General features: G+C 39.0%; 1 protein-coding gene across 3 annotated transcripts in view; it reads left to right on the top strand.

Annotated features, from left to right (window-relative positions):
• The window catches only part of KIF1B (kinesin family member 1B), a 140,130-nt gene that overhangs the window by 79,982 nt on the left and 34,626 nt on the right, over positions 1–25,522 (top strand). The window contains exons 22-26 of one of the 3 annotated variants that reach the window (XM_054721227.1): positions 15,561–15,654; positions 16,617–16,765; positions 18,333–18,511; positions 19,162–19,299; positions 20,501–20,749. In XM_054721227.1, the coding sequence (XP_054577202.1) occupies positions 15,561–15,654; positions 16,617–16,765; positions 18,333–18,511; positions 19,162–19,299; positions 20,501–20,749 (809 nt within the window). Of the gene's footprint in view, positions 1–3,522; positions 8,419–15,560; positions 15,655–16,616; positions 16,766–18,332; positions 18,512–19,161; positions 19,300–20,500; positions 20,750–25,522 lie in introns of those variants that run through there. The other 2 variants (XM_054721225.1, XM_054721226.1) reach the window with 2 other exon arrangements.

Here is a 25,522-nt window from a genome sequence, read left to right on the forward strand (position 1 = left end):
ATTAAGGGCTTGAAAGGTTTACAACACATAAAGAAGCCTTTTATCTTAATAATGTAGTATAATCTAATAACATGCCTCTGATGGTCTGTGAGAGATCAAACGAGGACAGGTATAATTAAGCTGTGTTTATTATTATAGATAGTGCCTTATAATTAATTGTATAGTGCTTTATAATTTACAGAGAGCTTTAACATCCATCACTTTTTTTTTATTTCTGAAACAACTCTCTTTAGATTTGTATATACATAGGTAATATTACCTCCAGTTGAGGAAACCAAGGCTAAACAATACTGTCTTGCCCACTCTTAAAACCTATTAAGTCATGGGTTTGAGGCTTAAACTTGGGTCTTCTGACTTACTTCCCTGTTCTGTTCAGCAAAGCAGTACTTATCAGCTACCTAGGAGTCTTGTTAAAAAGCAGATGCTGATTGAGCAGGTCTGGGTGCGACCTGAGATTCTGCACTTGTAACCTGCTCCCCGGGGATGCCCATTCTCCTTGTCCTGGGACCAACTGATGAGTAACTAGGTGGGAAAGAATGATGGCTGGTGTTCTCCGTAACCAAGAGCTGCTGATCATTCTGTGCTCTGAAGTAGTGGTGCATTCACAAAGATGAAGTAAATGTCTCTATGACATGCTTAGTTTGCAGGGGGCACACTTACTCTGCACGTAGTCAGGTCTGGTTGTCATTTGATCTGTGTATCTCAGAGCAAGCTAGGATTTCAAGAGCAGGTCCTCAAAGCAAGGAGCTGCTTTCCTCCCACAAGTCCAACTCTGTATTCCATTTCCATGTCTTGTCTTCAGGAGGAATTGATTTCTAATGCTTTAGCCTGAAGAGTATCTGGTAGTAACAGTGCTGAATGGGAAATTTATTTTTATGATTCCTATATTGGTCAACCAAGAGATATATTTTGAATGATATAAACATCGAGAGGATACAAAAAACTTATTTTTCAGTAAATATCTTTAGTATTTGTTATATGTCATCATTTTTGCATAACAACAGCATTAAAAAATGGAGTTTTCTGTTACCATAGTTCCCCATACGGTGCGCCACACTGTTATATTCTCTTGTAGTCAGTGACCTATTGTACACCTGGTCCTTTTCATGCTTGCTTTTTCTACACATGTGTTTTGGGTATCTTCTCTCTTCTATTTGTATAAGCTTCTTGCAGTCTTTTCAGGAGGCCTACTTTACATTTGGTATTTAAGGAAAACAGAAGGATCTTTAGTGACATGTGAATTGGCCAAACCTGCGTAGTTTTTCCAACCTTCTAATAAATGAATCTTAATATCTTTTTTTTCCTGACATGAGATAGAATTTACATCTTGGCATATAAATTTTGCATACAGACTTTCTAGTATCATGGTCAGTATGTGAGGGGGTATATTTGAGCCATATGGCGAACATAGTCTACAGAGTCAATATGACCATATTTTAAAAAGAAATTATAGCCACTTGATTTAATATGAGTTCTTTTGGATATGTAGACTTTCTAATTTATTTATGTTTTATTTTGGAGTTTTATCTTTCAGGTTACTAAAGCAATGATTTATTTCCTAAATTAGGTAGTATTCACTTAATTCTTAAGCAATTTTAAAAAGAAAAGGAGTCAGGAAAAAAGTGATAGTTGTCAATTATGTGGGAAGAATCAGAGAGTTGGTTTTGTAAAACTCCGTTTCTACATATTTGCAAGAAATCCTTTTTATGAGGCAGACATACTTTTTCTCTAATATTAATATCATCTTTTATCACTTAAGATGAGCCATTCTGGTTTTTTAAACTAAAAATGAAAAATAAATAGTCTAGAATATATAAATTTAACTTTATCTGCTTTTTGTTGCCAAAGTAGGTGGGGGTTAGATGTTGGTTTAGTACCCATTTATAGACCAATATAAATCAGTCGAAACAACTCCAAATTCAGGGACCAAATTATTGTCACTGTTAAAGGTTACTTTTTGTCCCTAAAAAGTAACTATACATGGAAATTTTGGTATAGAAAGCAAGATATTATTTGTCAATTTTGATTTTTGAAAGCCTTTACTAGAGATAATTTTGGTAGTTATAGACAGGTAAAGGAGACTAGTAAGTAAGAATATTTTCATTTACTCGGCTAGCTTGAACTATTCAGTGAGTAGTGTCTTTTTTCAGGAACTTTTATTTCCTGAGTAGAAATTCTTTCTTAATCCTGTTCATCATAGGGAATTGTAAATCCAACATTGCTTTCATTTAGATCCATGTTATCAAGATTTGCTTGTGTTAGTTAAGAATAATTGGTTATTGTCTAGACGGTTATTATCCCAAATCAGGCTGCAGTTTTAGGTCTAAGTAAAATGTTTTGAAAAAGAATCAGTGGTGCAAAGATAGCCAGAAAGAAAGTTAGAGAAAACATTTTAAAGTGGATCCATTTCACATAAACAGTAAAAGCTTCCTGTTTTATATGTTGATAAGGAAGAACTGTCACTTAAAGTGATATTTCTCAAATAGCTAGAAATGCCATGGGTTTTCACAGAAAACATCTCTAAGTTGTATTTATTAAAATATTACTTGGAGAATCTTAAGATGTTAATAAAAGTTTATTTGTCTGATTTAATTTATGTTCTAGAAGTTTGTTTCTTAAAATTTTGGAGGTGAGGTATTTATTGATTCATGTGTGGAAGACAAAATAACAGACCCATTATAAGGACCCTCTTATGCTTTCTTGCTTTCTGGATAACACCTCTAATTGTATAAGTGAAATGGATCAACTTGACATGACACAAGAAAATAGCAAATCCAACATATGCTCACGGAAAGACTAGTTTCAAAACCCTCTTGTCTTCTAGAAAAACAATTTGGTTGATGAGAACTCACATGGTCTGCTAATAGATTCTTAGCATTTTTAACATCATCCCTGTTTGCTTCTTTTTCTACTTTCTCATCTTCTAACTTTTTTCTAGGGCTGCTCTTTTTAGTAAAGCTAAACAGAACGTGGCATCCTACAGCCTTTACTAACCTTTGTTAATCTGCCTGCTCGTCACATCTTGTATGGCATCTGTGCTCACTCATGGGGAAAGAGTTTCTGGAAGAAGCAACAGCAATAACCAAGGCAAATGTGGGGAAGTGGCTGCATGGGTGTTAGCATGAATGGGGTGTAGGTTTTACTTCATATTCTTGAGATGCTGGAGATGTTATTTTATACCATTTTCTTAATAACTTCATATGACCTTAGAGTGAGAGTCTCACTCACGGTGTCCGTCTCCCTAAGAAATTTGCTTGCTATATTTCATCACGTATGCCAGAAAGTGAAAATTTGGATTAGTGTTACTAAACAAACCAACTAATCTTTATATTAATAACAATCTACATATGCATATGTCTTAATAGACTTGCACATCATTTAAGGTTTTTGTTTTTTAGGGGTTTGTTTTGTTTTTATATTTGGTTAAGGCTTTTTTGCTTGCTTTTTCTTCGATTTGATTTTCATTTTTTACATTTTAATTTTGGTTATTTTGGGGCCATTGTTTGATTTTGTTTTCCAAAGGACGCGGATTCTGATAGCGGGGATGATTCTGACAAGAGGTCCTGTGAAGAGAGCTGGAAACTGATTACTTCTCTGAGAGAAAAGCTACCTCCCAGCAAGTTGCAAACCATTGTTAAAAAATGTGGCCTCCCTAGCAGTGGGAAGAAACGAGAACCTATTAAAATGTATCAGATACCCCAAAGAAGGCGCCTGAGTAAAGATTCCAAATGGGTCACCATCTCAGATCTTAAAATTCAGGCTGTAAAAGAGATTTGCTATGAGGTTGCACTCAACGATTTTAGGCACAGTCGGCAGGAGATTGAGGCCTTGGCCATCGTTAAGATGAAAGAGCTTTGTGCCATGTATGGGAAGAAAGACCCTAACGAGCGGGACTCCTGGAGGGCAGTGGCCAGGGATGTCTGGGACACTGTTGGTGTGGGGGATGAGAAGATCGAAGACATGATGATGGCCAGTGGTAAAGGCGGAACTGATGTAGACGATCTCAAGGTTCATATAGACAAGCTGGAAGACATTTTGCAGGAAGTCAAAAAGCAAAATAACATGAAAGATGAGGAGATAAAAATCTTAAGAAATAAAATGCTCAAAATGGAAAAAGTCTTGCCACTGATTGGATCTCAGGAACAGAAAACCCAAGGAAACCACAAAGCAAAGGAACCGCCTGGTGCTGGTGTCAGTAGCAACTCGGAGAATGATGTCAGTAAAGGAGACAATGGAGAGCTTGGTAAAGAAGAGCGTGTTTCCCAGCTGATGAACGGGGATCCGGCTTTCAGACGTGGACGTCTGCGTTGGATGAGACAAGAGCAAATCCGGTTTAAGAACCTGCAACAGCAGGAGATAACAAAGCAGCTTCGTCGGCAGAACGTACCTCATAGGTTCATCCCTCCTGAGAATCGGAAGCCCCGGTTCCCCTTTAAGAGCAACCCTAAACACAGAAACTCTTGGAGTCCTGGGACACATATCATTATAACAGAAGATGAGGTTATAGAGCTTAGAATTCCGAAAGATGAAGATGGAAGGAAAGGAAACAAGGATGAGAGCCAAGAAAAGGGTGGTAGAGCAGCTTCTAAGGATCCCCAGCTACCATGGGGCTCTCAGGGCATGCGAAGTCAAGATCACATCCAAGTTAGCAAGCAGCATATTAATAGTCAACAACAGCCACCTCAGTTACGCTGGAGAAGCAATTCTCTCAATAATGGCCAACCGAAAAGCATGCGCTGCCAGGCATCTGCCTCCTCAGAATCATTAAACTCCCACACTGGTCATCCCACTGGTCACCCCACTGCTGATCTGCAGACTTTCCAGGCGAAGCGTCATATGCATCAACACCGTCATTCTTACTGTAATTATAACACTGGAGGTCAGTTAGAGGGCAGTGCAGCCAATTCTTATCAGAGGCAGACTGATAAACCCAACCACTGTAGCCAGTTTGTAACACCTCCACGAATGAGGCGACAGTTCTCAGCACCCAATCTCAAAGCTGGTCGAGAAACCGCAGTATAAATTACTGGACAAACTTGAAATCCTGGTGGAGGAAACAGGTGATGGTGGCCCGATTTGAGTTGGTTCTAGCCTTGGCCTCAAGTTCCTACAATTTACATTATTATCTGAATGTTGTGTTCCTACAGATAATAACTGATTTTAATATTGTCAAAACATAAAACACTGGTAAATGTTTCACGACCTCCCTTTTGTTTGTATACCATAATGGGCAGTTTCTGGAATTTTGGACAAAACACTGAGACCTCCCTTTTGTTCCTGAGACTTTCCTCTTTTCTTGGTGCCTAGATAATATACTTACATAAACTGGTCTTTTGGTGTAAGTGTATTATGTTTTTATAATGCCTATAAATTGATCTGATAACCAGAAAGACCTGCCTCTTGGTTTATGCAAACATTCAACTTTTTTGCTTTTGTAGCTAGAAGAGTCCTAGTCTTCAGTTGGGGGAATTTGATATGTAGAATTAAATGTCTATTATTTCCCCATAAATGCTAGAACATTAGTTTAAAAATAATAACATGCAACTATGTGGACACACTTTGGATTTCTCATCCATATGTGTTCCTTTTAAAAAATATAATTGGACTTTCATAAGCCAAAACTAAATGTCTCCAGATATATTTTATAGTACATAGCTTTGCATCTTCACAGAACTTGGACATCTTATTCTTCTACCTGTTGCATAGAACTGATTCAGTAGGGTTTTTGTTTGTTTGTTTGTTTACTATCAGTATATGTATGAAATTTGTCAAAATACTGAAATCTTTAACTTGGCACCATTTCTGGATTTCTGTTTGTGGTTTGCATTTTGAAATCTAACTTAGCATTTCTCTCTCACACACAGTGAACTATTCACCAAAATCATGCCAACAGAAATACCAGCAAAATACTTGTATACTCTGAGCAGTATACATGTTTATAGGGAGATTATTGGGTGGAGAGAGGAGAGAGGTGGGACACGGGGAGAAGGCTCCATACAGCGTATGGCTGTGTGCTGCGTATTTACAGTAGATGATGAAATAATGAAATAGGCTAACTGGTTGGGTTTAGGATAAAGGAGATAATGTATAATGAACTATTCTTTGATTACCAGTAGTAATGCTCACAGACACTCAAGCAAGCAGAGAGAAGTCCTTTTGAACATTTATTGTATCAATACCTCATTTACTGTGTTGTGGTCTCAGTTTGCCTCACTGGAGAACCCACTAAAAAGGATGGATTTTAATGGGAAGAAAAGAATAGTTTTCTACATCTCTTGAACTTGTCAGAAACTTTCTTAAGAGGCAGTGTGAAGAGCCAGCGACGTCTGCAATTGCCTAACTTCATGTTGTTGAAGACTCCCAAGTCACACTAAGTCATCTATCAAACACTTGTCTTCCAGATGGTGTGAAAATTGCAGCCAAGATAGTAATTAACATTCAAGGAAGCCTTAAAGATTGTGATTATATAGGTTTTTTTTCCTTTGTGTGTGGGCACTATGCTTTATTAGAACATATTATTTTTAATCATAGTATTTTTTCTTTGCTTCTAAGAAAATGCTTTCTTAATGCACAGAAAGTTGCTTCCAATTAATTTTGGGGAGCTATTTTTGCTTTTTTAGCTAGAAGAGTCCTAGTCTTCAGTTGGGGTTTCATGGTAGATTAGGCATGGGTGAATGATTTTTGTAATGGTTGACTAATTGAGATGACGATCTCCTGTATCATGTGATGTGAATGAACTCAGTAGGCTACTTCAGATCAGTCACTTCAAACCCAGTTTTGTCCTTCTTTATTCTTCTTAGACATAGATTCGTGAACTAGTCATTTCTTGCAAAAAATTCATTTTCTAATATTAGTAATAATGATAATTACTCACCTTTCACCTCTAGAGCTAAAGTGGGCTCGTATTTCCCTAACTTGAGATAACGTAACGACAGGTCCATTGCATGAAATTATATGTTCATTTTTATGGTGGCCTTTTCATCTCAGTATGGGCCAGTGCCTCCCTTTCCCACTGAACAATGGGAGTGTGTTTCTGCTGGTGACCAGGTGACACTGTAGAATGAAAAGTAACATAATATTTTCATTTGTAGATGTGGGTTGTGATAAGCACTGTACCCAAACTGGTATTCTAAAGAACCAGGTTTGTGTTTGTGCTTCATCTGCTGGTCCAGGTGCCCTCATCTTGCTGAGATGTTTAGATATCAAAAGGAGCCCTTGATTTCAGATGACCAGGAAGAAATGAACCAAGGTTCAACTGGCTGCCACATATGTCCCTGAATTCATGCATTTGAGAGCACATGTTGTCTTAGGAAATAATTTTTGTCTTTAAAATTATTTCATTGACTCTTTTTTACTAAGTAACTAGTGCCATGCTTCTGTGAGCTTCTGCTGTAGCCTGTATTGCCGTTTGTTTTTTAATTTGACAGTCTCTCTCTCTCTAAGCTTAAATACAACAAGATCAAGGAGAAATGGTCATCATTAAATCGTTATTATGAAGTATTCCTAGCTATTATCATAGTGAAGTGAAAAAAAAAGCATTTTGCTATTGAAATTATATAATGATCTGCAGTAATGGAAATGTAGAGGAGATTAATTAATTGGTATAATTTCACAAGCCAAATGGTGTTCCTTGGAGAGTCAAAGACATTCTGCTTATAAGTCTAAACTAGAGGGCTTTTCTTTTATATTTGCTTCTAATTCTTTGTAGTGCTTTGAATTGTTTCTTTTACTAGAAATGCAATGAAGTATTGCTTATTCCACTGAAGTAACTTGAAATGACCTCTTGTGCTTTGGGTGCAGGTTGATGCTGAAAAAAACACAAAATAAAACACAGTTTGCCACACCAGTGTCTGCATTATAGGCTACTAGATACTAGACTACAGGAAGTTACATAGATTTCCTCCGGTCAGCTGCTGTACCCCTGTGCCTTACTGGTCCTTTGTAGACTTGCCTTAATGATTTGTACAAAAGACTGGGAGGAGGGGAAGCTGCCATGTCCGGGTGAACCTAATGAAAATGCCTTCTGAGGCACAATGCAAAGCAAGCATTTGTTCTGTATTGTCAGAGCCCGGTTCTGCACTCTGAGGAGTTTTCATAATTGTCCAGTTCATGTCATCTTTCAGATTTTATAATCTGCTCTAGATACTTAGTTTGAACCACTAGGATGTGAAATGTATTGGTTTCCTGCCATCATTACTGTAAAATCTTCTTGTTCATGAACAGTGGATTTCTCCTTTAATTTTTTTTTAATTGTTGAAGATTGTCTTTGAGTGTAAGATCTACCTTATCAGAAAAGGAGAGTTTGTAATATTCAAAAAAAATAAAGTCCTCATTCAATAAAAGCTGAAATTTTCTTTTAAAAGTGTGATTTCTCACTAATGTGGGAGGAGGGAAAAGTGAGACAGGGTGATGCTAATAGGCCTGATCTTGACTTTTATTTATTGCTTTTGCTTTTGAAGGTGGTTGCAAACCAAGTCTTTTTTTCTTCTTCTCAAATTTGTACATGAACTTGATTAGCTTAAGCTTTTGCTCTTGTTACCTTTTCTGTTTATTAAAATTGTATCTTAAATGGGAATTTTAACCTCTACTTTATGCTACATTTTATTTTAAAACTTTCCTAGTATAAGATGAACGAGGGGACAGCAAGTACCACTTTCAGATTTCTTTGAGTTTACCTTAAACTATTTATTCAGGTTTGTTTTTTTTTATTAATCTTGATTTGAAGTTTTTAAAAATGAAGACGTACACTTCCTTTCATATGGATAGGAACTACATTTCTAAAAAGCTGTTGAGTAACTGTTTAGTTCTTCTTTTTTTCCTTTAACCACTGCTTTTCTCCACCCAGAGTATTGGTGCTTTGCTAGAGGTGAAACAGGACAGAGTAGAAGATTTTTCTGGAGTGGACCATCAGTCTTACTGAAAATTTAACGTGACATTTTTATATTGAAAAACACAATCCTACATTGTATCATGAGGTGTTTTTAATGAGGAACTTGAGAGAATGTTATGCTTGGATTGATTGGCTGCAGGCCGCATATTCTTTCCCTTCAGGTACTTTGTATTTTTCTGCTATTGGAGAAACTGGCGGAAAAGTTGCCAAGATCAACCACTGCTAGGGCGACACAGAGGATTCCAATGCAGTGTGATCTGCACAGTGATAGTTGTGTGCACAGAGTGAGAATGGGGAGAATGGGAAGTGGTTTTTGAAGGAGTAAGCCCTGAGCCAAGAGCTGAGTGCCAAAGTACAACTGGGAATTTATCCAAGTGAAGAATGGCAGGGAGAGGGGCAAGGAAGCCTGTCAGGGAACTGGGAGTAACTTGGGGTGCTGAGAATACCAGTTGTGCTGGGGAGTTACGGTGAGAGATGAGGGCAGTTGGGTGGACAGGGCTGGATCCTGGCATGCTAAAGAGTTGGGATTTTTAAAAAACAAAATAACTTTTATTATGAATTATACAAAATCAAAACTCCAAACAAGCACTTCTTATAAGATCCACTGATACTATATTTTAAAATAACACTCAGTGTCTTTAAATCTGAGTTAGTATAATATCATTTATTTTTAATAATACCGAAAACAACCACATCAATACTTGATAGAATTTTGATGTCTGATAACTCCTGCCTACCAGACAGCATCCAATTAAAATATCATATAGCTTTAATTCATGAAAGAAAATAGTTTATTCAAGTTCACAAAACAAGTTTGAGGAGTTATACTGGGTTTGAATTGAAGAAAAAGGACCAGTTAAAACATGGAAACAAAATTTTCATTTGCTGGAAGCTGAAATCAGTGTATGCATTCTAATCAAAGATCTGTCCCAGGTGGCATTTTCAAGGTTTAAATAGTGCACCAGGCCAAATCCTTAACTGCCTTCACTGCTTTGGCTTTGCTTCCCCCCTTTCCTTTCTCTCGATTTGCCTTCAGCGTTTTTCTTTGCCTCTGGTTCATCTATTTGGGGTACTGTCCATGCTGGCCTAGAAAATTCTTTCTGTTCTTCTTAATATCAGACTCCATGTTCATGTCATCTTTTTCATCTCACCACACACTAGGTTTTCTCTTGAAAATGTTTGGGGACTACCACAGTTGCTATCTCTGGAACATCTTTCATGGAAACATCAGTGTCGCTCTGGCTGGCATGGCTTAGTTGGTTGTGCATCATCCATCCCCTGCACCAAGAGGTGGTTGGTTCGGTTCCTGGTCAGGGCACATACCCACGTTGCAGGCTTTATCCGTACAATATATGTCATATATCCAATCAATATATGACAGTGCATCTGAGCTAGGAGACAGCTGTGCCAGATGTAGTAGGGGGTAAGCGAAAGGCAGCCGATCGATGTACAGCTCTCACATCAATGTTTGTTTCTCTCTCACACCCTCCTCCTCCTTCTCTCTTTAAAAAAAAAAAAAAATCAATTAAAAAAATCTTAAAAAACAAACAAACATCGGTATCTACTTTAAGAATACTTAAAAACAAAAAAGAATACTTTTAAGTCTGCTAAGCTCCTTTGGGGCATTCTGTTTTCTCTTTTCAGCATGCATCTTCCTTTCTCACTTATTCTATAAGCTTTTAGATATATTTTATCTGAAAAGGTTCACCACTCACAGGCCACATGCTCACAACCAGGAGTTGGTTGGGATTTTAAGTGTGTTGGGAAGCTACCAAATGGGTGTAACAGGGAGATTCCATTGTTAGATTCATTTAGAAATAGCCAAAGTTTGGGTTGGAGGATTTGTTGGAAGGAGGTAAGTTTAGAGCCCATCGTTCCAGTTGGGAGGTTGCAGTATGAACTAAGTGCGAAACTGCACTTTCCCAACAAAGGCAGGGAGAAAGGAGAGGCTCCGATAGATTATTTTCAGGAAGAGTCAACAGATCAGCTTGTAGTCAGGTAAACCCTGTGTATAACAGCCCACAAAGTGATGAAGGCTCTTGCTTGGATCATGGTTGGAAAGAAAAGCAGACAATTGCTGGGCCCACCCCGGAGTTCCTGGTTTGGGAGGTGTGCCCCGGGGCCTGATCATTTGCATTTCTGTAGTTCCCAGATGGATTCTGCTGGATCAGCACTCACCTTTGGGAATCATTAGTCTAGAACGGGAGTTTGCAAGCTTTTGAAGGGCCAGATGGTAAATAGTTTAGGTTTTGTGGGCACTTTTTTTTTTTTTCAACTATGCAGAAAAGCAGCCATCGACAACATGCAAAAGAATGGACATGACTGTGTTCCCATAAAACTGTTTACAAAAACAGGCAGTGGGCTGGGTTTGGCCCTGGCCATAGTTTGCCCACCCCTAATCTAGAACATAATCACTTTTGAGAACTACTCACTAGAAGATCAATATATGACAGTGCATCTGAGCTAGGAGACAGCTGTGTGCCAGATGCATGTGATTCAGTGGTAAGTGACAGATCCCTGACCTTGGGAAATTCACAGAATTGTGGGGGAGACAGCCATTAGACAGCCACCCCAAGAGTTCTACAGTACAGTTGTGCCAAATGACGGGGTAGAACACAGGCTGCTCTCAAAGTTTACAGCCAGGCGCTTCAGGGAATGCAAGGTGGCCTTTCCTTGCTCTCAGCTGATGACCTTTTGTTTCATTTCACTGAGAAAAAGAAGTAATCAGAAGGAAACTTCCTTTTCTTCCCACTTCTCGTCCCCCATGCATCCATCCCCATACTTAGCCTTGCTCCTATCTTAGCCATGCCCTTGTACCTACCTACCATCAGTTACCTTCTCAAGGACTTACTGTACCGTTACCTTCTCCTCTACAACATCAGTTTCTCCCCTTCTGAATCATTCCTGTCACATACAAGCATGGTTTCATTTCACCAGTTTCCTATGAGCTGTCACCCTGTTTCTGTTTCTTTCCATAGGAATTCTCCTTGAGAGTCTTCGTACTTAATTTCCACTTGTCCACCTCCCATTGTTTCTTTTTGTGTCCTCTCCCCATTCTTGCTTGAACTCACTGTAGTCAGACTCTTGTTCCCACCTTACCACTCTCATCAGGGCCCAAAGATACAGTGACAACTCCGGGGTGTCAGTCCTCATCACTTCTTGGGACACTTTGTTCACTTGGCTTCTCCTTTTCCTCTGGCCCCTCTGGCTGCTCCTTCACGCTTTCTGTGGCCTTACATTGGCTATTTCTGGATCTGCCCGTTCTCCCATTTCTGGGGCTTGTCCTTCCGTGTTCTCATCGGTGAGGGTGAAGATAGTAACTCATGAGCCAGTAAACCTTTTATGTGCATTAGGTCATTGCATCCTCAGAGTGTCCTCTCTGTCAGGTAGATATCGGCATCCCATCTTACCTACTTTCCCACAGTCACATACTACTGAGTGGAGACTCGGGTACAATCTCAGGCAGGCAGTCTGCAGGCCACTGCCTTGCTTCCCTCTGCTGACTCCCAAATGTCCTCTCCAGCCTAGACCTCTGCCCTGACCTGTAGACACAGTCACAGCTATGACCTGACATCTGTACAGCTAACTGGCACCTCACATTTAAACGGTCTAAGCCGGAGCAATTAGCTCAGGCCAAAAATGTGCAAGAGTCATCCTCAGTTTCTCCTTATCACACCCATGATCACATCATCAGGCGGTCGCATTGCCTCTGCCTATAGAATATATCCCAGTTCCATTCTCTTTTTACAGCTTTGCTGCTGAGACCCTGAACCAGGCCACCTCCATCTTCCTCAACATCACTGAGAGCCTCACGACTCCTCCTTGCTTCCAAGCCCCCAGACTGTTCCCCATGGAGCGTGGTGTTTCTAAAACATATGAGATCACAACCCTGAGCCACCCAAAGGCTTCCCTTAGAATAAAATCCGTAGTCCTTACCACAGTCGTCCATACCCCAGTCCCTCTCTGACCACCTCTCAGCTCCATCTCCGACTCTCCCGCTCTCCCACTCCACACACACCAGGCTGCTTTCCATCTCATGACCATTGTCCTTCCTGTCAGTTTTACTTTATTGGAATTACACCCACCCCTCAAGATCTCAGCATGCTGGCTTAGGTCTCTGATGAAATGTTATCTCTACAGAGACCTTCCCTGACCACCTAATCTGAAGTCTCCTCCCATTCCTCTCTTCTCCGTATTAACCCCTCACACCTACCTTTCTTCATAGTACTTCGCTGTGCTGAAATAATAGCAAACTGTGTCTGTTTACTCTCTCTCCCTCGCCACTGTATTCCTAGCATCTGACACAGAAGGGATGAAAAGGTATTTGCTTGCTGACTGGATGATTAGATGGTGGTTAAAAGAGTGTCCCATTTCCAATGTTTGCTAACTCTGATCTTTGGAAAGGTACTTACCAGTAATTTCTTTAAGTCTTTTTCTTCTTTAACATGAGGATAGCAATAGTACTTCATAGTATTAGTGTCTTTCATACCACTGAACTGTATACTTAAAAATGGTTAAGATGCCCTGGCCAGGTTGGCTCAGTGGATAGAGTGTCGGCCTGAGGACTCAAGGGTCCCACGTTCGATTCCAGTCAGGGGCACATGCCTGGGTTGTGGGCTCCATCCCCAGTGTGGGGCATGCAGGAGGCAGCCGATCAATGATTCTCTCTCAGCATTGATGTTTCTATCTCTCTCTTCCTCTCTGAAATCAATAAAAATATATTTTTAAAAAATGGTTAAGATGCTCCTGGCTGGTGTTGCTAAGTGGTTAGAGCATCGGCCCAAGCACCAGAGGGTCTCAAGTTTGATTCCCGGTCAAGGGGATGTACCTGGGTTGCAGGTTTGCTCCTTGTACCCGGTCAGGGAGGCAACCAATTAATGTGTCTCTCTCACATCGATATTTCTTTATCCCTCCCTCCCTCCCTCCTTTCTACTCTAAAATCAGTGGAGAAAATATCCTCAGGTGAGGATTAACCAAAAAAAAAAAAAAATGGTTAAGATGGTAAATTTTATGTATTTTATTTACGACAATAAGATAATGGGGGGAAATAAAAAATTAAAAAATCCTCAGTCCTGTGTGCTAGGCAGGTCAAATATTAAAATCTTCATTTTAAAGATGACGAAAGTGAGGTTTAGAGAGGATTTAACTTTCCCAGAATTATCAGACTAGTACGCAGGTGCCAGGGGCAGAACCTAAGCCTTTTACCTGCTAGTTGAATGTTTTTTAAGTGTGTTTAGATGTCTGACAAAGCTGTGTTGCTGGCTTTTGGTCACTGCCAGCTCCACTAGAGAGAGAAAGCTTCCTTTGTGAGACTAAAGGATAAATGACTGGAGCCTTGAGAATATTTGCACCCTCCCTAGCATTGCCATTGGGAGCTCCTTTTGTGATGGAGTTTGCTAGCCAGGCTTTCAGTGGTCCTTTATAACGCATGGAGTATTTGGGATGTGACTTGGAGAGCTCTGTTTGAAACAGGACTTAGTCAGGACTAAACCCTCTGTCCCATGACAGCTTCTACTAAGGTCCCTCCCAAGGAAGCAGGAAATGCTGAGCTCGCTGTGGTTTGGTATTTTACTATGCCGAGGTCTCTTTTCTTAACCTTACTTGTTTTATTTTTTAAATGCCAGCGTTTTTCCACTAATACTACAAGGAATGTTTTTAGACATTTTCTCCCAGTCTCTCCCAACCATGTAATTTATGGCATGTCTGTTTGTGTATATAAGAAGAGTACATTTTTTTATCCCTCAAGAACAATTTTTTGCTTACTTCGGGGTGATACTCTTATTGAGAATGCATGGAGTAGATGGAGAAACGAAGGACAAATCTGATTTGTATTATAACAATACATTTTGTATTATAATAGTATATTTAAAAATAAAGCATCTTTATTGACTAAATGCAATCAATAGATTATTTTAATCCTAATAGCACTGTGATCTTTAGGTTCCCTGAAGGCTAAACTCATCCTCCAGCTGCAAAGTTAGTAATATTTCATCCACAGGGAAAGGAGTTCAGAGTCTAATTTTTTCTCATTTGAACAGCTAGATAATTGGAATTGTTGCTGATACTGGTGAATTTAATCTTTTTCAGTATTGTTTTTCTCCGGAATTGCTTGATATGTAAAGGTACTACTTAAAATGTATTTTAACATTTAAGGGGCATATGCATTTTTCCCCTCAGAATCCCTCCTTTCTCTATCACAACCCCAAATAAAGAACTCTTGAGCCCTGGCTAGGTGGCTCAGTTGCTGTAGCATCTTCCTGTACACCGAAAGGTGTGGGTCAATTCCCCAGTCGGGGCGAGTATGAGAGGCAGCCAATCAATGTTTTCCTCTCACATCGATGTTTCTCCCTCACTCTCTCAGAATCAATAAAAACATATCCTCGGTGAGGATTTTTTTTAAAAGAAAGAACTCGTGAGTCTGAGGAAAGAGAAACTGCAGTTAAATTTTTCTTTTTGTAGCATTTACCCATTACAAACTATGTTGTGTGCTTTGTGGGTTTTTCCTTCTAAGTATTTATCTGTATGTCTATCTTTTTTATCATTGTTTTCTGCCTCTATCTTCTCTCTCTCTTTCTTTTTTCTTTTGCTATCTCTACTTTTCCCAATGTTCCTTCCCTTTTCCTTCCCACTTATCTCCTCTCTCCTACATGTCTCCTTTCTCTTCCTTCAGGACTATGAGAGTAAATTGCAGGCCTTGCAGAAGCAGGTTGAGACTCGATCCCTGGCTGCAGAAACAACTGAAGAGGAAGAAGAGGAAGAAGAAGGTGAAATCTAGAGACTGAGACTTTCCTGTGTATATCTTTTGGATCTATATTATCAAATTAGTCCTTTACCTGTGATCAGAGCTGGGTTGGACCATAGTTGACCCTACCATTTATTGACATTTCACTGTGCCAATTTGAAGATGATTTTTTAAAGATGCTCAATGCTGAGAATCCAAGCTGTAGTCTATGAGATGAGAGTGGGACTGTGATCCTCAGAACACAAGATTTCTGAGTAGTCTTCATAGAAACCTCTGGGGCAGTGTACTTCTACTGTCCAATATTACTGTACATGTGAAATTCACATATATTGCAGATAAACACAGAGCTTAATCTTTGTTAATATGTTCTGTTCTGTTTCCTGGTTTATGATTTATGTCAGGGATTTTCCATTGAGGACTTAGGAACATATCAATGTACACTAAATGTACCTCTCTTAATTCTTCCAGAATTTATTAGCCTTATATTACAGTATAAACTTTTGTCACATTTCACTTCTCTACTCAGCCTCTCAGTAATTTCAGGTTCCAAATGAACTTTGAAGCAACTCTTAATTTATGTGCTAAATTCTTTATTTTTAAATATCTAGGTAAAATATAAGACTGTTTCTCCTTGTACCAGAAAGAACAATAGATGTATATGACATTGTACAATATCCTAGGTTGTTTTTTTTATATTATAATCCACACATTAGAGATATATCTGTTTAAAAAAGAAAGAAAACTATTTCTTTGATATATTGTTTTAAAATAAACAGTAGGATTTTTAGAAGTTTTCTGAAATGTATATACTGCTGTCATAATATCAACAGAATCTAGTAAGCTTTACCAAAAGTGAGAAAACAAACGCAGCTGGCAGGAGAAAGGCTGGAAAATACCGTCCTTGACAAAAGTGACGAGTAGGAGAGGCTATAGTTTCTACATGGTTATGAGGTCGCCTTAAATACCCTGCATTTGCTCTTTCAGTTCCTTGGACACAACATGAATTTGAGCTGGCCCAGTGGGCCTTCCGGAAGTGGAAATCTCACCAGTTTACTTCTTTAAGGGACTTGCTCTGGGGCAATGCTGTTTACCTGAAGGAGGCCAATGCCATCAGTGTGGAACTGAAGAAGAAGGTACGGAGGGAGTGAGGCAGCCAACACTGAGCCTGTGGCGTTCATGGTGCTCATTTTGAAATAGCCTTTCTCTGGGTGAACTCAGTTGCTTTTGGCTTTGAAACAGATTTATATATGACGTTATTTAATATATGTGCCCGGAACATAATAGGTACTAATTATATTATTACATGAAATTTTAAAAACAACACGTTCTCTTAGCTTACTGTATTTTATAAATAAGGAGACTGTATCCTGACAAGAGCTAAAGAAGCATGTTAGGAGAAATATGCTTCTCCTGGGTTTCTGAAATTTTCAATTTTCTTTTAGTTTTTACCATTAAGTCTGCACCTAAGTCCCATGAGCCCCCTCCTATTCTAGGGCCTCAGAGACAGTTTTGTGGAATGGACAAGCGCATGTGTTCTGCACCCAGACAGCTAGGTTCCAGTCCCAGCTCTCCTGGTTGTGTGGACACTAACAGCCCTGTCCTCTATTCCCTCAGCTACAAAATGAGCTTGGCAACAATACCTGCCACCCAGGGATTTTGTGAGGGTGGGAAAGTGTATGACCCACTCTTTAGCAGTGTCCTGACTGCTAAGATTACTGGGGAGCGGGGTGGGGAGGGGCAATATTGTGTAGTAGGTAAGAGCACAGACTGCCTGGCTCTGGGCAAATTTCATATCGTCAACTGAGGCTATATTCTAGTTTGAAAGAAGGGAATAAGGAGTCTTCATTCATAATATCAGCCACCCATCTCATTTTGTAATTACTTACTAATTACTCCTTCCTTCAAGTAAACTAAAGGAAGGCAGGGGCTATGTCTTTCTTTTCTTACTGCTGCACGTTAGCATTTAATTTAATATTTATTGGTGAAAATAAGATGGGAGTGAGGATAAAGACATGGTGCATGCAAAGCACTAACCATGTAATAAACACTTTTAAGAGTCGTAGTTGTAATCCTCTGAATTTAAAATTGAAAACTGTGACATGTGCCTCTCGACCTACCCATTAGTGAGAGACTAGATAGAGATGCATTCTTGGGTCTTTTGTATAAGTTCTACCAAAGTCTTTATTCAGTCAACCAAATTACATATTGCAAATTTAGTTTGTGCAAAACACTGCCAAAAGAGAAAAGAAAATCTTAAAATAGCTTAATTTGACATTAGGATTATTGTCTATGATGAGTTTATAAGTGGCCAGTTTATGTGGGGGTTTTTTGTGTATTTTTTTTTTCAGTTGATCACAAGCTATTTGTTTAGTACATACTATGTTGTTGTTTTTTATTTATATGTTTTTTAAATTGATTTCAGAGAGAGGAAAGGAGAGAGAGATAGAAACATCAATGATGAGAGAGAAACATCTATCAGCTGCCTCCCACACACCCCCTCCTAGGAATCGAGCCTGAAACCTGGGCATGTGCCCTGAGCAGGAATCTAACTGTGGCCTACTGGTTCATGGGTCAATGCTTAACACTGAGCCACACTGGCCGGTGATATGTGTTTGACTTCTTTTCCATTGGGCATGATTATTCACCTCATCTCTGACTCTTGCATGCTAAAAACAAAGGCTGTTGTTTGTTTCCATTTAGGTGCAGTTTCAGTTTGTGCTGCTGACTGACACATTATACTCCCCTTTACCTCCGGAGTTACTTCCCACTGATGTGGAAAAAACTCACGAAGACCGGCCTTTCCCTCGTACAGTGGTGGCAGTAGAAGTCCAGGATCTGAAGAATGGAGCGACACATTATTGGTCATTGGAGAAACTCAAGTATGAAAACGTTATTCATAAAGCTAGTTGTTTTATTTAGGAAATAGTAATGGGCTCAAGTGGGCTCCTTCAGACTCTGCACTCTGAGATGTTGCTATTGCTTCCTTTTTGGTGTCTCTAAATGCTGTCACTGGCCAGTGATATTACTCTTCTTCTTCCATTTTCTTCTAAGGGTATGAATCCCACTCAGCAAACACCTTTGTCATTTGTATGTATACTCCATAGGCCCTCTTATATTTTATGGTACCTATTTATGTCTTGGATCTAGTAAGTATTCATCTTCTCTGTCCTGGAACTCAGGATGACCAGTAATAAACAGGAAAGTTATAATATAGCTTCCTCTGCATTTAGTATGATGAGGTATTTTTCACCATTTCAGTGTATTTGAGATGTCATATAGCATTGAAAAACATTTCTCCTATGACTCGGTGGAGGTTATGTGGCCATTCTTGATTTTTGATGGCTTATCTCTAGACTCAGACACTTTGGTTACTGTTTTGGTTTCTGTACTTTTGGCCTTTCATTTTGTTTAATATCATTAAATAGTGGGAGAGTTTTTAAAAATTTTTGCATGGAACATACTTCCAAAGTGAAACTATTTAATGCCATCTTGTGATATTAACCCGGTGTACTTTATGTTTACTACATAGGCAGAGACTGGACTTGATGCGGGAGATGTATGACAGGGCAGGTGAGATGGCCTCCAGTGCCCAAGACGAAAGCGAAACCACTATGACGGGCAGTGATCCATTTTATGATCGGTTCCATTGGTTCAAACTAGTAGGAAGGTATGTGATAATTTTACTTGATGTCTTCCTTTTAAGTTATTAATGGTTTTATTTTAATTGTATAAAACTTCAGCATGTTTTACAGAAAGTTAAAAGCAAAAGAGTATAAAACAGCCCCATTTAGAATTGATCCACTCATACACAGCCACTCTGTGTATGTGTCATTTGGTATATTTCCCTTCAGATTTTTTTTCCTCAACATGTATATTTGTTTAAGTCTCAGACTTTCAAACCAAGTAATTGACAGTCTTCCCAGACTCTCAACTCATTCACAAAATGACTTATAGTTGAACAAGATAGATTTAAAACAAAAAGACAACCTGTATCTGTATCCCACAGTTTAATATTGTAATATGACTGACAAATTAACATGCTGCACCCTCTCCATGATCTGAAATGTCCTCACTTTTTTAAAAAAAGCAATTCATCTCACTGTAGTATTTGCCAAGGGTGAATTGGTTGCACATCTTAGTAGTCCCCTTGAGCCTCTTTGTTATATACATACTTTCAACATTTAATGAAAACAAAAGTGCCCTGTGAGTCCATAATGAGTCAAGTTCTTCGAGGTTTAGAATTTAAAAAGCAGAGAAATAGAAGTTTTGAACTTAATGATTTCAGAATTTAAATTGTTTTTGATTGCAAAACCTTTCTGACAGTTTTAAAGGACCTGGATGAAAAGGAAGAGCTGCAGTCATTGTATTTTGAAAAAGATGAAGTGTTTTCCACTCCACTCTGATAGTGGACTGTTTTTAAAGTGATGAATTGGCCAAACATTTACCCATGCAAGGCACATCCTTGCTTTGCTATATACAGTTCATCCATTTTGTTTTCTGCTCCCAGATGATATGGGAATTGGAATAAAAATTTAGACCTTATTATTCTGCCTAATATTGAGTGGCTCCTTTGAGGTCTGGCTGCTGAACTTTTGTGCAACTGGAGAATAAAAACTTTCCGGAGCACATTATTGACCTGGGATATTCTACTCATGTGTTTCCTTTGCTTTCTTATTCTAAGGATCAGTCCTTGTTCCCTTTCACCTGAATCAGATGATTTATGCTTATTTTATCCTTTTGCTTTTCCACTTGCTTTTATTGTATTGATTCCTCAGTGGGTTCTGTGCTGTTGGCACCTGTAGCTTCCTGTTTAACCAACTATTCCTCTCTCCTTGGCTGTGTCAATCTGCGTCTTACCTGGTGTCTAGCTCCCCCATTTTCCATGGCTGTGTGAATGAGCGCCTTGCCGACCGCACACCCTCCCCCACTTTTTCCACGGCTGATTCCGACATCACTGAGCTGGCTGACGAGCAGCAAGATGAGATGGAGGATTTTGATGATGAGGCATTCGTGGATGACACCGGCTCTGACGCAGGGACGGAGGAGGGATCAGATCTCTTCAGTGACGGGCATGACCCGTTTTACGACCGATCCCCATGGTTCATTTTAGTGGGAAGGTTGGTGAGGTTACTGTGAGAAAGGCAAAAAGGGACCAGCTCTTGCTCTAAAGAGGCTCCTTGTGCAATTTTGGATGACCTTGCTTTAGCCAGTTCAAGTCATGACATGCTGATCTGGCTAGTGTTTGTAAGGTACTGGGTCTATTGGTGCAGCGGGCCATATAAGGCCCAAGAAATCATTTGATCTGGCCCTGCCAAGGCATTAGGAGTGAGTTAATTAAATGTTTGACCAACTATAGCAGGCTAATTTTTAAGTTGGTAATTTTGTATGGCCCACACATGATGGTATAAATATCCGAATGGCCCTTGGCAGGAGAAAGAGTCCCCATCCCTGATCTTCCTGGAGGACCCCTTGTCTTCAGTTGCCCAGTAATATTGTGAAGGAGGAAACCCCAGAGGAGAAAGTGATTAAAGCGAAGAGTCAGGTTGCAGGGTTGAAGAATGGGATTGTGATCTAGTAATGTTTCCTTTTTGAAGGGATGCGAGTAAGGAAGCATAGGTGACAACTGGAGAAAGAGCAGAGAAAGCCCAACGTTAGGCTACATGATGTGTGGCATCAGCAGGAGTCAAGAGGACAAAAACGAAACATGAGTAGTATTAGGTTTTACTTTTTGTTTTGTCTGTGAGTCCAAAAAAGAATCAAGAACACGAAGTTTCCTTTTCGTCTAAAACAGATGCCTTTCTTTGGCCAGTTTCACTGAGCCTGTCTATAGATCTTTGGCTTCTGCCAAACTTTACCTTATAGGCTTTGTAATGATGAATCTCATAAAATTATCTGTTGGCACCATCAACAATGGATATTTGTTCACCAGTACATGAAACTGCTTTGTGTTAAGTTTAGTTCACCAAACTGAGGCATTGTCTCTGGCTCCATCTGTCAGTGATGCAGAGCCCCTGCCCTTGTTCCTAATACTGGTGGCTTTGTCTCTATCCAGTCTTCATGCTGAAGTAATTTTAATCACAAATTCAACAGAGCAGCACACACTGGATTAGCCAAAAAGCATGTCCAGGTTTTAAGGTATAAATTTAACTTTAATGGTTGATTAGAACCACGTATTGTTAAAGCCTTTCAGAATAAGGGAATTATGTCAATGTTAAATGGATAAGCACCAGTTATCTACAAATTAAAGTGTAGTGAGTCTCCTGACCCAATAGAAACATAAGGTTCTAACATTTAGTTTCTAGTGTGGTGTTGGTTAGTTGGTGATAGCTAATAATCCCTATTATGGAAAGAGGGAAAATGAAAGCTTTCTGATAGAAATGAAAGTCTGAATTATGACTGTTGGTAGTCTCAGGGGTTAACAGTAGTGAGGAGACATTTATTCAGTTTACCCAGGAATAAAGGATTATGTAGCCATGAATCTTGTTTTCTACTGGTGTATTGCCAGGAATAGATGCTAAGAATTTCAGAGAAGCCCTTTTATATTACAATTGAGAAAGGTCATTCTGTGTACAAATAATGGGACCATGATGCTTTCTGTACTTTATGGCTACGTGTGTCCTTCAGCACATTTCCATCCTGCACTACGAGGGTCAGAAGTCTGGACAGAACCAAGTTTCTGTCCATAAACAGCTCAGTCCTGGCGCCAGTTGCTCAGCTTCTAACTCCGCTCACTTAAGTTCTGCACCGCTGCACAGGGAGGAGTGGGAAGAACCCTGACCTGCTTGTCAGGAGGAGCCTGGGTCCGGACAGGCTACTTAGACTCGGGCCTGTTGGATTCTCAGAGAGCCCAAGAGTTAGGGCCAGCCACACTGGCAAAATCCCGGTTAAGAGTGCTACCCAAAAGCATTTGTATTGTGAGTCGATTGTTTAGAAAACTCAAGTCACAAGCCCATTTAATGTGAAATTTACTGGCTTAAGATATATGTATTATTTTTCTATAGTTTTATTCATTTTAATCATATCAGATTTAAGTGAAGATAGAAAGCAATGAACTCTACTTTGATTTTCAAATGGAATCTTTATGGAGCGATGGCTCAGGAATTTACCTCTCATTTGTTTGGGTTCCCAGGTTCTAAAACTTTAGGCTCTTTAAAACTAACTTTGGCCTGCAAGAAGAGGTTAGAGGAGGAAGTGAAATCACAGCAGTCAGTAAAGTGAAGGATAGTTCTTTATTTTCTCTGTTGCCTGCATTTCTCATCTGCAAACAATTTATAATAGTGCAACATCCCCTAGTTATACAACGGTCATTGTGCATGCATGGGGAGTAACTTCTTTCCTGTTCTGTGACTCACAGGATTGGGTTTCTCTATTGGCATGTAATTGCAAATACAATTCACTTGTAAAAATTTCCAGTTTCTTGTGAAATTCCATTTGTAAGTTTTGTTCTTTGGCTGCCTCCAGTAAATTTTTATATGAAAATAAAAAGAGCTTGTCCCTTTAGCTATTCTCTTATGGCATGCTTGGATATTATGAACCATCCATCATAATTTGGGATGACATGTAAAATATTTAACCTACTTTTCTGGGTTAAAAGTGAGCAAAGGATGGTTATTCTGTGATCTAATTACCTGAATTGACATTCTTTCTGTAACTAGAACCATAATCATGTTGAGTTTTCTTATCTTTATGTTGACAAAATTTGTTTCCTTTTTTGATATAACTTCACAGAACTTTCTGCTAATATATCTTTTATATCTTTCCCTCTTTCATCCCTGTTCTCCTTCAGTCTGCTAGGTCAGAGTATAAGGACTCTCAAGAATATGGAGTAATTATTAAAATACCAGTTCAAAATACTCATTGAGTTTTTATACAGCATTGATACTGACTGCCACTCACATAGAATTACAGATTTCTCTAAAAGGAGACATCTATAACAATACTTCCATTCTTCCACATTTGGGATAGCCATTGCCATAGGCAGAAAGGAGAGTCTATGTGTTTAATGTGTGCTCAAACCGTACTTTATATAATGTGCGTGTGTGAACATGATATGCTGTGCCTTCAAGTGGTAAGCATTTTTAAAATTAAAAACAGGAGTTCTTGTTTTTGAGTAGCTATTTTTAAGTATAAAAAGATAACCATACAACTTAAGTAGAGTTAAGAATCTAAACATGTTCTATGTAGTCAGTGTTCATTGTGAGTAAGGCTTGGAAAAATCAACCTGGTATAAAGTTGGATGGCTTTGCTTCTCTATCTCTAGTGGAAGCCATTTTTCTGGAAAATCTTCTACCTGTACTTAAAGACATGACAATTCCTTTTCCCATTTACTTATATATTTAGATAGATGTTTGATCATCCACCAGTGGCTAGCAAGACCAGACATGGTTCCTACCCTAATGGGTTTACGGTATGGTGGATGAGACAGACAAATTAAATAATCACATACATAAAGAAATGTAAATCCTAAGCAATGCTGGAATCATGAGTTACTGAGATCGTATAACATTGGGGGGACCTATCATGAGAGATTGGTATTTGAGATAAGACCTCAAGATGGGGGAATTAAAGGCATGAGGTGGGTAGTGGAGTTCAGAGAGGACTCCAATCAGGAGATGAACATGTGCGATGGCTCTTTATGGCCAAGGCTTTGAAAGTGGGCACGTCTGGCTGGAATGCCCTTAAGAGATGAGTATCATCTTGTATGCATACTGACTTGGGAAGTGAAATTATCCACATGGTTCCTTATTCCAAATTCTTAGTCTTTAATTTCTATCACAGTAGTTGATGTTTAAGAGTCTGGTTTGTCATTTTTTAAGAAGACTTTTCAGTTTGTAATTTTTTGTGCAACAAAGCTTTAACCCTCTGTTTCTTAGCATTGCCCTCCCCCACCTTTGGAGCAGACTGAAAGGGAAGTAGACATCATTTGATCTGATTTAATGTTCACTTGCTGTTATTTTGTTATACTTTTCATTCATATTTCATTTATGCTCTTAAAGTTTTAACATTTGTTTTTCTGTGGTGTATTTTTTCTATTTTCAGAATTGTTTTCATTACTTTGAGTTGAAATTCCACAAATACACTCATCTTCCTTTTCTCTTTGTTTTAAAGTAGATTTTTCAGAGCAGAAATAAAAGCAAGCAGACATATGTGTCACATTTAGTTATGTTTGATTTCTTGACGCAAATGTTTACTCTTTGTCTTGTCTTGTGTTCAAAGATCAGCATGTACAAAGTGGGAAGGCAGGAGTATCAGTAGGAACTAGATGCTATTTTCCATTCACTAATGGGAATAAACACTCTCAAGTTTTGTGGTCACCAGTTTTTATTACTTAAAAACAAAATCAATAGATACAAAAATGATGAAAGAAGGAAAAAGAATACAAGACTTTGCCAGTTTCTTTGAAATAGAAAATGTTAGGTCTGTAACTTACCTTTTGTATATGCATTTCTGAATTAGGTTTTGGACTTAGGAGTAAAAAAGCAACCTTTAGCTGCCTTCCACCTGGGCATTTATCTTGATTTCCACCCAGAGTTTCCTATAAGCTGGCTACTCAAAAACTTCTGGCTTCATAGCCTTTCCACCCATATGTGTTGTAACCCTGCCTAAAGATAATAGTCATTTCTTAGAGTAAAAATAAAGACCCATAACACTGTGACTTGAAATCTATTTTAAACCTATTAACTGTATTTCAGTCACATTCTTCTGCCTTTTTCCTCTCCTGATTTCTGTTTTATCTATTGGGAAAAACAGAACAAACCTCTTTATAATTCCTTACATTAAAAGGTTAAGCTCTTTAATGGGCTCCCTTTTCCCCACCCTTAGCACTATTGACAGACCGGTATCTTGAAAGTCTGCTTCCAATTGTTACTCTTCTACCTACAGTAGTAATT

Source organism: Eptesicus fuscus, chromosome 9, assembly GCF_027574615.1.
Source record: "Eptesicus fuscus isolate TK198812 chromosome 9, DD_ASM_mEF_20220401, whole genome shotgun sequence".
Classification (NCBI taxonomy): Eukaryota; Metazoa; Chordata; class Mammalia; order Chiroptera; family Vespertilionidae; genus Eptesicus; species Eptesicus fuscus.